This window comes from Coccomyxa subellipsoidea, assembly GCF_000258705.1.
Source record: "Coccomyxa subellipsoidea C-169, whole genome shotgun sequence".
In the NCBI taxonomy this organism is placed as follows: domain Eukaryota; kingdom Viridiplantae; phylum Chlorophyta; class Trebouxiophyceae; family Coccomyxaceae; genus Coccomyxa; species Coccomyxa subellipsoidea.
This window is the reverse complement of record NW_005178038.1, coordinates 2,124,243-2,136,661: the sequence shown is the minus strand read 5'-3', so window position 1 is coordinate 2,136,661 and position 12,419 is coordinate 2,124,243. Positions and strand designations below refer to the sequence as shown.

Sequence of the window (12,419 nt, the reverse complement as noted above, 5' to 3'; positions counted from 1 at the left end):
TTGTGCGTTAGTCCTGATGCACAGATTTTCAATATAATGCATGCAGAAAGCCAAGGAGCTGCACCCGGACGTTCAGGACCCAAATATCATAGACGATGACAAGTCTGCATTCTTACGCATTCTGACAGCTTACAAGGCGAGTTCATCATGCGTCTGTCCAGATAAGCTTGCCATCTGCATTGTTATCTTCTCAGTAACTATTTTTGGTACAGAATTTATCAGACACACATTCCATGTTACAGGTACTGTCAGATGAACGGGAAAGGCAAATGTACGATCTGTCTCTGGACTCGAGGGCCAGTCGTATACTCAAGGAAGCAACCAGAGGCTCCGATACTATCAGGTAGGTTGTGCACGCTCGCCTAAAAGTGAGGGTCATCATTTAAGAAGCATCCATTGAGTGATAAAGACTGCATCAGGAGCGAGGAGGAAGGGGAGTGGGTGCAAGGAGGCGGCTGGAGAGCATGGGTAGCCAGAACGGTGCGCGCCGAAGACATAGCAAACCCCAGAAATGAGGTTGACAGGCTTCGCGCCGAGCTCCGTGGAGACTTCAGATCAGCGCTGCGCCACGCTTATCTCGGCCCCAAGTGAGCCTTTCCCCTCATAAAGTATTTGCAGTAAAGATAATCCTTACAATGCTTGCATCTTGTGCTTGATTGAAGTATTTGCACTACCGCCATATATAACGCTGTAGGCCCCGGTTGGCGAGGGCCGGTATAAATACTGAGCACCGTGTCCATGCTTGCTTGGGTCTTGTTTGGATCTGGCGAGTCCAATAAGGGGTTGAAATTTGGCAGCCTTTATGGGCAGGTCGTCTGCACACGCACCTTGCCTCTTGGCAGGGAACAGCGTGCATCAGTAATATAAATGATGATGTAGGCTGCATGGCCACTGTGAACACCGCGTGATGGAGTGTGTGGGTGTGGTCAGGCTGAGCCTTGGCAGAGGGGAACTGCCAGAGGCGTTTGAGGCAGAAGAGCGCACAGTTCCCGGCCTGGGAGATCTGCTGCACCTCGTCAGCGGCCGCACGCTGATTGGCGTTGTGCGGGAGCGCAGCACCGACCGCCTCAATGACAGCGCCAGCAGCGTGCATGCACACCTTCAAGCCGCGCAGGAGCAGCGGCTCAAAGCGATCGCCAACGCATCTTCATCCCTGCCAGGACAGCACAGCAGTAGCATCGTCAGTAGAGGCGGCGGTGGCGGCGACGGCGGCAGCAGCAGCAGCATAGGCTGCGGCAGTTCTGATGGAGAGTATGGGTCCTCTGAGAAGGCAGGCTGGGGGAGCTTGGCATCAGATGCGTCAGGTGCTGGGTGCTGCGAGGATGACAGGAAGGGGCGGTTTGCAGAAGAGGATGGCCAGTCTGGCAGCGACAGCTATGATGCAGGCACGGATGTCAGGTGGCAGGACAGTGTGCAGGGGGAACAAAGGGACGGGCCTGCACCGCAGATACTGGATCTCATAGTGCAGGACGAGCTCGTTGCTGTTGCAGTCAGGCAGCGAGGATCAAGTGCATGCAGCATGTCAAGCAGTCAGCAAGCAGCAGACATGAAAAGGGAATCAGGTCAGTACACAGAGAAAGGCAAGATTGCCGAAGATAGTATCAGCATGTACACTGCGGAAGGGCAGCTGCTGTGCATGCTGGATGCTTGGCAGCTGCGCGGCGGCTGCCTGGATGCCAGGGTGAACTTCAGAGTCATCCGCTCTGCCACTCCGTTGGTCCGCCACTTGCACTTCGTGGCCGAGACAGGTGTGGCTTGATGCTTGATACTTTCACGCATTCTCAGTGAACACATCATCGGTGGGCATGCTGACTGGATGTGAAATGGCGGCAAATCATTGTTGTGCTGGCAGGAGGGAAAAGGACGGTGGTGTGCCGCTGCAAGAGGGCATGGATGCCTCCGGCGGCCACATGGCTGTTCCCTCCCAGGTCCCCTCTGCACGCGACTGGCGGATACTATTTTGAATGGCCCGGACACCACTCGAAGCATATGCAGAATCCCATGTACGTTTAACCACTTTCTTTTGACAATGGCGCGTTAATAGGGCTGTGACTCTGTATTTATTCTTTATGGTAACAGAGCCTGTATTCCTTATTGTACAGCACCATAGCAGCGCCTAATGATTCACTGACGGGTGCTCTTCTCATGCAACAGGTGGCTGCACCCTGCCATATTTGTCCTGGCAGCTGCTTTCGACAGCCTGGAGCACGAAGCATCCAGGCAGGGCAGCAATATTGGAGCAGCACCACAACATGAAGAGCGCATCCAATGGAGCGATGTCCAGCAAGAACCACACCCGGGTTTGCGGGGTGCAAAGTCTTGGGCGAGGAATTTTCTCAGGTTCCACGGGTGGGCTCGGAAATGAACAGGACTTCAACATGATATTTTTCGAAGGACAAAAAAAAGAAAGTATTGCTGTAGACATCTTCAAACCAGGGAGAATGCAGGTACTTGAGCGTGTTTGCATGCATTTTTTGCATGCCAGGCATTGGGCTTAAATTGGCTCCAATGATCTCCACACTGCTCAAGCACTGCTGATTGGCAGAAGAAAATGAAATTGCAATTGCTGCTGGGATTCAATATCTTGTGAGAGTACGGAAATCTTATGATACGAGTCAACTTGGCAGAACAAGCTTAAGTTGTTCACTGTAAAGACATCGATCCTGAGCAGCCGTCCTCACAACATGTCTCAGCACACTTCACATTGACATTTAGCACAATTAGATCGAGCAGTATAACATGGAGATCGAGCAAGGCCTCCGAGCAGTGGAATTCTACAGTGGCATAGGAGGTCTGCATTACTGTTGTTGAAGTTGATGATCAGATAAATGTGAACTAGCAACTTTATTTGTATTCGTCAACAACGTTGAGATACTTTGCTCGAAGACTACGATTTTGCCACTAATGATAAAGTGCCCGATCGTTCTGCAGGCATGCACTATGGGCTCCAGCAGGCATGCCCCACAGCGCAGGTCGTGGCAGCTTTCGACCTGAATGGGGTTGCCAATGACGTCTACGAGCACAATTTTGGCTGGCGCCCCTGGCAAGGCAACCTGGAAGGTGTCTCCGCAAGTGTCCTGGACGGTTTTAATGCCCAGCTCTGGTTGATGGCACCACCCTGCCAACCCTTCACCAGAAGGGGGCTGCAGCAGGATGTTGCTGATCCGCGATCAGCCTCCTTCTTGAAATTGATCAGCATTTTGCCCAGCTTGCGGGTACGCGCGACTGCATGATCCACTGCTTGATCCTATGAGTCCTGACGTGCGAAGAGACCCGGATTGATGCAGTCTTTTGCTGGGAAATGTTCTTTTCCCGCAGATGCTGAACACTTCTGTGTGCTGATGCAGCGCAGCATCCCCCACAATACGTGATCGTGGAGAATGTCGTAGGCTTTGAGGCATCCAGCATGCGCAAGCAGCTGGCAGCAGGTCTCAGTGCTGCAGGATTGGATATGCAGGTGAGCAGTGATGCCATGCCTGACTTTGGCATGCGGCTCACTTGCTGGCAGGCGATCTCATCCCTTGGACTGCTGCTGCACACTTGTGCATGCGATCGTGCGTGGTAAATACTAATACTGTAAAACTGCCTTGGGACTCCAGGAGTTTCTGCTGAGCCCTCTGCAGCTGGGCATTCCCTATTCAAGGCCCCGGTACTATGCATTGGCGCGCCAAAGGACTCCCAGTGGCGCCTGCCCCTTCCCAACAGCCCCCTTGCCCGACGCCCAGCCGTTCTGCTGCCCAGCCAACTCACTGCTGCCACATGCAAGTAAAAGTGTGCCACCACCAGCCAGTGCTGAATGCAGCAGCACACAGAACAATGGAAACTGCTCAGCTGGAGAAAGCTCCTTGGGTGGAGATTTGACACCGCAAAGTGCCACGCAGAACAGCAGAGCAGAGGTCAGCAAGGCATTGTTGCCGATAGCAGCGTTCCTGGTAGAGCGGCCCAGCCCTGTGGACGGCGCCAATTCACTACAAGCAGGCAGCAACGCAAGTGATGCTGGGGACGGGGCGCTGGAATCTGAGGCAGATGGGCCGGTCAGCAATGCTGCTACAGAGGAATCTGAGGCACCGGAGGACTTCTTCTGGGTCCCTGACAACGTGATAGAGCAGTGGGGAGAGGTGCTGGACATTGTGGTGCCCTCCTCGCAGCGATGCAACTGCTTCACGAAGACTTACACCCGCTACACAAAGGTGTGTGCTTTAAGACATCGCCATAATTCACATAAATGCCCTTGTTGCCTTTCTTGGCCTCTGCCTTCCAGAGAATCAGTCCACATATACAGAGGCTATTGAAATTTTGCTGTTCCTTCCAGTACCTCTGACAGTGCTGTGTATTGTTGTGGTGCCCAAGGCATGTGTTTGATGGGTCCGCAGGGTTCCGGGTCACAATTGGCAACAAGGAGCTTGGATCTGGTGCGGCCGCGCCCGGGGCTCCACCCCGGCGACCTGACGTTGAGACCCGATGCAGACGCGGTTCACTTGGCGCGGCAGCGCATGGCTCACTCAGCGCACCAGGCGCCCCTTGACTCTCCTTCTCCTCCCACCAATGCCGATGGAGGTGTTAGCTCGGGTGAGAATACGCCACAGCATCGAGATGAGTTTTGCTTGGAATGTCAGGGATTGATGTCGCAGAGATCACATCACCATGGATCATAATCATCATGATGAGAATGTTGAGGCAGTCAATCACACCTCCTCGATCTTCCGCTGGGAAGGTGTGAAGCAAGGGCACAGGATGAGGCAAACAAAAGAATTAACTGGCCCTGCCATGCTGTGCAGGTGACGAGGCGCCAGCTGGCAGCCACGTCACGCGCTCCGGCCGGACGTCGACACGGCCGCGCGAGTTTGACGGGCTGAGCCGGGAGCAGCTGCGCGCTATGCGGCTGCGCTACTTCACTCCGCGGGAGATCGCCAACCTGCACTCCTTCCCGGCCGGCTTCTCCTTCCCCGCGCATGTCACCCTGCGCCAGCGCTACGCCCTGCTGGGCAACAGCCTCAGCGCGCTCGTCGTGGCGGACCTGCTGCGTTACCTCCTGCACTGACTGGACTCGTTGTCAGCAAGCTTTGAGCTGTGCATTATAGGCAAAGGGATAGGACTTTTCAATCGGTAACGATTGTTCAGCCAGTTAGGCTGCACTCGGGCTCAGAGCGATCTGCTGTGTGTGGGGCTAACCTTGCATGAATGTCCGTGTTGTCTTGACAAGACAAATTTTACGCATTCTGTGCTTTCCTCAAGGAGGAAAGAGGGACTGCTACAACTGCCTTGAAGTGGCTGCTATGCATGCAAACGAGCCTGAATAGGCCATGGAAGGTCTCCAAGAAGACAAGACCGCACAAGACGCAAGAGAATCGAGATCAAATTAGCCGGTTCACTTGTGTAAAATCGCATATCCTCTCCTGTCACAATTTAAGTCCTGTTACAAACGCCTTGAAGCTGTGAGTAATATCAGCATTCTCTCTGAGTAGCACTCCTGAAGTGTGAGTTATTCTCGTACTTGGGAGTTTAAATGACGAAAGTTGGCAATTACAACACTCTTGAAATACATATCAATGCTCAGAACGTCGCCACTCTCGAGCTTTCCCGTGGTGCCAAGTCTAATGCAGTCAACTCAGAGATGTGGGATGAACTTCCTCCGGTCTGTCCCATCCTGTCACGATCGTGTTCAGAAACCCCCCAATTATACAGCATATGCTGAGATGTATCACATTTCTCTAATCTCCCCCTTACTGACGCTTGAGCAGGCCCTGGAGCTCTTGGATAGAAGAGATGATCTGAGAGTGGTAAAGCAGCTGTTGGGACATTTGTTTTCGATCTACTGCGCAGTGTACTACCTCGAAACAAAAACACAGTTGCTCCAAGGTGTTTGGAGGATCAGAAGTATCTGAAAGGTTGTCTTCTACCCTCACAGGTCGTCTTGAAAGGCCATGGCAGGAACTTCTGTGCAGGCATCGACTTTTCTGCTCTGAAGGGGCTCTCTGCATCAGTAGATCTATCGTGTCCTGGAAGATCAAGGGAAGCCTTGAGGCGCAGCATTCTCAGATGGCAGGTTGTGGGCCACTTTTCTATGCTGCATGAACGCCGCACTGCTCATATCAGACACTCCCATAAGTGATTGCATGGCTCGGTTAATTTTAATTATTTTTTAGCTGCGGATGCCGTGACACAGGATTCCTTAACATCATTGGAAAAGTGCCGATGGCCAGTCATTGCAGCAGTCCAAGGTGCTCTCTCTGCCTGCAATATGCATGCAAAACAGATCATGTGGCCAATGTAATCAGATCCCAGGGCTTCATGTTGTTTGATTGTTTCTGCTGTTGGGCAGGGGCATGTGTGGGAGCTGGCGTTGACATGATCACTGCAGCAGACATCCGGTACTGCTCGGCGGATGCCACATTTTGCGTGAAGGAGGTGGACCTGGCCATCGTTGCTGACATGGGCACGCTGCAGCGCTTGCCTGGCATTGTTGGCGAAGGTCAGCCTCGTGCCAAGAACTCCCCCGCTCTCCTGCTGAACGGCATGTGTGAATGTTGCACATGCTTGATGTGAAGAGCACAGGAACTGGGCAGAGATCAGCCTGGAAGCAAGGAGTCTCTCACTATCTCAACACACACTCCAGAGCAGCATGCCTGGGTTGACGCAGAGAACACAGGAGCACTGTTAGAACTGGAACAGGACTGCTTCATTGGGCACCTGTTGAGCCGGCTCTTAGCAAAGTTTCCTGCATGGCACAGGCGTTGCGAGGGAGCTGGCATTGACGGCAAGGATCATAAGCGCTGAGGAGGCGAAGAGAGTTGGGCTTGTAACGGAGGTGTTTCCTGATGTGGCAGCCCTGTATGCTGCAGTGGACCGGATTGCTGCCACCATGGCTGCCAAGTCGCCCCTGGCCATCACTGGCACCAAGCGCGTCATGCTGCACAGCAGGTCGGTGTTTAACATGACTATACATCACGCTGTAGCAGTAGCATGTTAATGGAGGTCCCAACATCCTTGCAATGTGTTATAAGCACTTGGTCTGTGACCGCTGCGTAGCCTAAGATGCAGATGCCATACCTGCCTGTTCCATGAGATATCTGCATGTCTGTTCAATGGCACAGGGTGCACCGATCATCAAGGGATTAGGTCCAGATCTTTTTAATACAGCATACACAAATTAACCAACACTACTAAAGGCTTGTTTGCAACGGTGGCGCAGGGATATGACGGTTAGCAATGGTCTGGATTATGTGGCGACTTGGAACAGCGCGCAAATGCTCTCAGAGGACATTCAGACAGTCATTGAGTCGCTGGCAAGAAAGTCCAAGCAGCTTCCTCCCTTCTCGAAACTCTGAGGGGACTGTACAACATGTATGTATTAGGGATGCGGTTGGAAGGTAAAGGGTACAGAGTCTGTACAAGAGGCCTCATGCCAATGCATATGAATGCTGTTACAAAAGGGTGCAGACACTTGCCATGTACAGTAGGGCGCTTATTTTGCGCCCGCGTCAAATGGGAAGCATGACATCATGCTCTCAATGGAAATGTCTCGTTTCGTCAATTGCATAACTGGACCCACACACAAAATTTGGACTTCATTCTTGCTCACCTCTTGCTTCAAATAAGGCTAGCACGTCAAAAAGATCCTGACAGGTATTTTGGAAGCATTTGGACAAGACCACCTCCGTACATCTGTAAGCACCTTGTTATAGGTTTTAAAGTAGCCTCGCCATATCAGAAGCCCACTTCACTTGATAGCTCTGTCACTCTCTCCCATCACTGTCTCAACATCTCTCATCATGCCTGGTTGAGCGCCCACTCCTCACTCCATTCTTACTTGTTCCTGCTCTACTCTTGGCTGCGCATGGCTGGCGCCTCCTGCCCTCTGGACTCCTCATTTGTTCCCTGACCCGCAGGTGTCCTGAAAGGGGAAGGCTGCGCCGCCCTGACGCTGCATGTTGCATCCACCACAATTGCCAGCGCAAAACTGTTCTCGCTCGGCTGCACCACTCCCACAAACTTCTTTCCGGCACCCTGCAATGGCATGCACCTGTTGTCAGAGGCTGCCTAGTCCTGCGCTGTCTTTGATGGTACATTCTTGCGTGGATTACCAAGGTGAATTGCATATGGACTTCACCGTATACTGCTGCCTTTGTGCCTGAGCGGAAGCTGGCGTGGCACTTTCCCTGCAGAGCCACACAGCAAACACCATCAGCAAAATCCCATCAACACATTGCTTGCCGTATAATGTGCAAGAATGTGCCAGAACAGCGGGGGTGCTGTGTCTGACTGACCTGTGCTCCCCCTGGCCAGCAATGCCTTCGGCAGCAAGCATCATCTCTGCGCCGCTGGCTGTGGCCCAGTCCATGAATTGCGCCCAGTTGACCCACAGCGTCACAATCACCCCAATCACAATCTGCGCAGTCACCCCATCTCTGAAACAATCTATTGCACAATGCACACCCCTTTTCTCAAGGATCACCTTCTTGAACATCTACGCAGCTCAGAGTGAAGCTCTGCCTCACTCCAGGAATCCAAAGCAAAGAGTCCTGCAATGGAGCTGACATGAAGTGACATCGCACCTCGAGTATGAGGATGCAGCCTGCCAAGATGACGGTGATGCAACCAGAGAAGGGCGCAGTTGCGCAGTTGGCCCTCTGAGTGCAGAGGATCAGATTGATCACCGCCAGGAACACTTGCACTGCGGAGGTCTGCAGAAACACAGCAGGACATTAGCCTCCTGAGAAACTCGCATGCCCTGTGATGTTACTAAGGAACTGGCGCAAAAGATAGCTACATAATGGTTAGGAGCAAAGATGCGGAACTGATCATAGCAGCAGAGTCGATTGGTGGTGTGAAACCATACCGTAATGGAGATGAAATGGTTTTTGAAAAGAAGTGCCACGATCTCAATGAAGCGGTTCAGTACGAGGGGGAGCATAGGCCATATGGGTGAGTTCCATGCAGGGCCACGCCACTGCTGCACGCTGAAAGCGCCCACTGCAATCACAGTCACCTGAAACACACCAACAGCCTCTTCTTGAGCACTCTGATCTTTGCTACCTGCACAGGTGACAAAAGGTCTTTGGTGTGCACTCACAGCAGTCAAACCTGACAGGGTGAGATGTTAGCTAACGATGGACCAAATTGGACTTCAACTCGAAATTTGGATTAAAACACGCTAACGGTCACTGCCCCCCCCAAACATATATTGGAGCTGTGCTTGAAGTTGGAGGTGAAGGTGGGGACTGGTGATGTTATCGTCCCCAACTCAATGTTATGATGTAAACGTGATCAGGTGTTTTGAAAGAAATCAGTGGTGAAGTGTGTGAAAAGAGCACTGGGATCTACAGATTTCACTCATTCAACAGCTTAAAGAAGCCAGTGCCCCACCAGGTCGACGGCACACAGGGTGAGAAAGGCTCGTCGCAATCGTACACCCCGTGCTGCGAATAAAGGGACATCATTGTGACTAGCGCTGGCCTCCCTCTGAGCGCGCTGCCGTTCCTGATCGCTGAACGCTTCGACATCTCTTCCCTCATCGTGCCTAGAGTTCATCGTGAGAATCTCTATGTTATCACCTGGACGTCTTTGTGAGTGCTTCTTAGGAAGCGTTGACAGGTGATAGCTTTTCTATTGGAAGGAACCTCGGCGAATGCCTCGCTCTCAGAAGGGAAGAGGGAAGGTGATCAGAACCTTTTCCTGGCAATTTGAAAACCGAGATCGTCCTAATTAGGCGCATGATAGGACAGCATCTACTCAATGAAGACCCTTCCTGGAGGGGCCTTCCATGTCATTGGTGCAAGCTACCATTCGTTATGCCAACCGGGGTTCACAAAGAAGCAGACATCAAAGGTACCAGTTCCTGAGCGGCCTGTGTGCAGATGAACTATGCTGCACCAGTATACTACGCTGTAGTACATGCGGTCACATATTTTTACAGTCCACTCAGTGACTGTCAATGTACTGTACATGTACAGTGGCGTTACATCAGTACTGTGACAGGCTGTCTGATGAGTCATCAGTGATGACAAGTGCATTGCATGAAAGAACTTCAACGACTCGGACACCTCATGACTCATATGAGTCACAGACATCACACTAGGCGGTGGACCAGCTCCCTCCCCTCTCGTCTTCTCACAATGTTCTCGACCAGCAGGGCAGCATACGCGTCAATGACATCATGCGTGCACACGCCGGTGTGCGGCGTGGCTTGTACATTGGGATGCTGGTACAGCGGATCATTGGGATCAGCGGGCTCCTCCCAGTGCACGTCCAGCCCTGCCCCTCCCAGCTTGCCACTCTCCAAGGCATCCAGCAGCGCCTGTGCCCATGAAAACACATTTAGACACCTCACTTCAAACGTTGTTTGGACATTGAGGTTTGCACCTTGACTCTTGTTTTACATTCCTCAATATCCCAATCAAAACCTTCCAGACTTTAAGCCTCTTCAAGAAGAAGCGCATGCTTGAGCCCACCCAGATGCAGTCTTGGACTAGGTCAGTCCCTTCGAGCAGACAGGGCGCCATGCAAGCCGCTTGCAGGAATCATCAAACTGCATGCCTCACTCAGGCTTTGACAGGGCCTGAACAGCAGTTTCTGATGTCTCTGGGCAATGTCAGGGATATGAGACCCGCCAAGCAGCTATGGCAGTCAATCTTGCAAGGAAACTCTCTGGGCAGACCACAACCCCGTTTCAGAATCTAGAAGCATAGGCCCCATCCCAGAGGGGATCCCCCTGCAATGTCATATTCTGGCCTTGCGCCATGCAAGGGTTACTAATCAGTTGTCCGGAGAGCACCTGCTTGTCGATGACCTCCCCGCGCGCATAGTTGATGACCATCGCCCCCGGCCGCATCAGCGCGAATTCAGTGCGGCCCAGCAGCCCCCGCGTCTTGGGCGTGAGCGGGCAGTGCAGTGACACAAAGTGTGCGCGTTGTAGCATTGCCTCAAACTCGCTCCTCGAGCTCTGCGAGCCGATGCCAATCACCTCCATGTCCAGCGCTGCCGCCGCCCGCGCCAAACGAGTGCCTGCACATGAATTTACTGTTGACATGCAGGTAATTTGTTATTGTTATTACTTTTTTAGTATACGCTTCTACTGCCAAGAGGCAAGGTGCTTTCGCAGACGAGCTGCAGTTACAGGCTGCCAAGACCCCCCTTGGTGGATTGGCGAGCCCAAGCAAGACCCAATGAGCCATGAGCACGACGCCTATTTTATACCATCCCCCAGTGCCATGCAGGTAACGTCGCACTTCATATGCACTAGAATTTTGTCATGCATGCCAAGGCAAATTCACGTCAGATCACTGCAGATTATCCGGATTACAGTAAGGCAAGATCAGGAGCCGGGGAGACATTCAGCATCCTCACCTATGGCGCCCATGCCTACAATACCCAGTGTCTTTCCGGCCAGCTGCATGCCCAGAGGCCGCCCCAGGCCGCGCTGCTGGAAGGTGGTGTGCTGCTCACGCACCCGCTTGGCCAGCATCAGCAGAGTCATCAGTGCTGACTCAGCCACACTGGCTGCATTCACGCCTGCACCCAAGTCATGCCTTTTGTCAGTCGCATTTTTATCCCCTCACCGATCTTGCACATGACTACCGTCCTGCAAAATACCTTCAGTGCATGCATGCGGGAGCCAGCTAGTACAGGGCCTAGATCTGGGCAGCAGCGCCTACCCGGTGCTGTGCAGACTGGGATGCCCAAGGATGCAGCTGTGTCCACAGCGATATTGTCATGCCCCGCTGCTGGTTGGACAATAAGCTTCAGCTTTGGGGCACTTCTGACAGTGTTCTCATCAACAAGGCCTGTGGTAGGAATGAACACATCTGCGTTGGAGACCTGTGCACAGGCGTCCCCGTCAACAGACAGGAAGGGTTGTGAAGGCAGGAAGAGGTGAACAGCAAGAGTGAGGCACCTGTTCGTGGAGGGGCTGAGAAGCATTCACTCTCTTCAAGGTGCACCATTCCGGGAGTTTCGATTTCAAACTGCACACCTTGCTACATTCTCTCAGAGTGAGTCCTACTGATCTGTGTATCAATGCGTGGTTCCAACACAGCACAGAATCAGAATGGGGTGCAAATGCACCTGTCGTATAGGATATCCCAATGATCATAGCACCAGAAAACCTCCCAGCGCTCCTGATCAATCATCTCGACTGTTCTGAAGCTGGAGGAAGGTGGTTGGCAAAATGATCAGATCGCCCAGGTGAAATAAATTTTCCGGTACTGAATCTCAAGGTTTGACGACTCCTTAACAACACGCCTTAATGAAAGCAGCCAGATGGAATTATATGGATACTACAATGGATGCTTGCAGCTCTCGTCAGGTTTCGGAGGAAAGTGACGAATCAACCGGCTCCTAATGGGAGCCAAACTTGGCTGCAAGGCAGGCAACAAACATCAGCGCTTTGGCATTCATGAGCCGCGATCCAGCAAGGATTT

General features: G+C 52.5%; 4 protein-coding genes across 4 annotated transcripts; 3 read left to right on the top strand and 1 right to left on the bottom strand.

Annotated features, from left to right (window-relative positions):
• Positions 1–40: 40 nt before the first annotated feature.
• Positions 41–1,964, top strand: COCSUDRAFT_83667 (hypothetical protein; the record flags this gene model as incomplete). The annotated part of the gene is made up of 4 exons (XM_005649461.1): positions 41–102; positions 420–587; positions 931–1,713; positions 1,853–1,964. 4 exons carry the CDS (start codon positions 41–43, stop codon positions 1,962–1,964), a joined length of 1,125 nt encoding a protein of 374 aa, XP_005649518.1.
• Positions 1,965–2,571: 607 nt separating this feature from the next.
• COCSUDRAFT_28375 (S-adenosyl-L-methionine-dependent methyltransferase) lies at positions 2,572–5,041 on the top strand (the record flags this gene model as incomplete). The annotated part of the gene is made up of 6 exons (XM_005649296.1): positions 2,572–2,791; positions 2,932–3,215; positions 3,353–3,457; positions 3,600–4,190; positions 4,374–4,412; positions 4,868–5,041. The coding sequence occupies exons 1-6, from the start codon at positions 2,740–2,742 to the stop codon at positions 5,039–5,041; spliced, it is 1,245 nt and encodes a 414-aa protein (XP_005649353.1). The 5' UTR covers positions 2,572–2,739.
• Positions 5,042–5,506: 465 nt separating this feature from the next.
• COCSUDRAFT_14551 (ClpP/crotonase) lies at positions 5,507–7,328 on the top strand (the record flags this gene model as incomplete). The annotated part of the gene is made up of 7 exons (XM_005649295.1): positions 5,507–5,635; positions 5,742–5,780; positions 5,909–6,046; positions 6,167–6,221; positions 6,323–6,472; positions 6,732–6,921; positions 7,193–7,328. The coding sequence occupies 7 exons, from the start codon at positions 5,507–5,509 to the stop codon at positions 7,326–7,328; spliced, it is 837 nt and encodes a 278-aa protein (XP_005649352.1).
• A 2,568-nt stretch (positions 7,329–9,896) lies between these two features.
• On the bottom strand, positions 9,897–12,184 carry COCSUDRAFT_32829 (NAD-binding D-isomer specific 2-hydroxyacid dehydrogenase). The gene is made up of 5 exons (XM_005649294.1): positions 11,894–12,184; positions 11,655–11,817; positions 11,347–11,511; positions 10,775–11,004; positions 9,897–10,297 (listed from the first exon to the last, which is right to left on the bottom strand). Exons 3-5 carry the CDS (start codon positions 11,474–11,476, stop codon positions 10,070–10,072), a joined length of 588 nt encoding a protein of 195 aa, XP_005649351.1. The 5' UTR covers positions 11,477–11,511; positions 11,655–11,817; positions 11,894–12,184; the 3' UTR covers positions 9,897–10,069.
• Between the last annotated feature and the right edge of the window lie 235 nt (positions 12,185–12,419).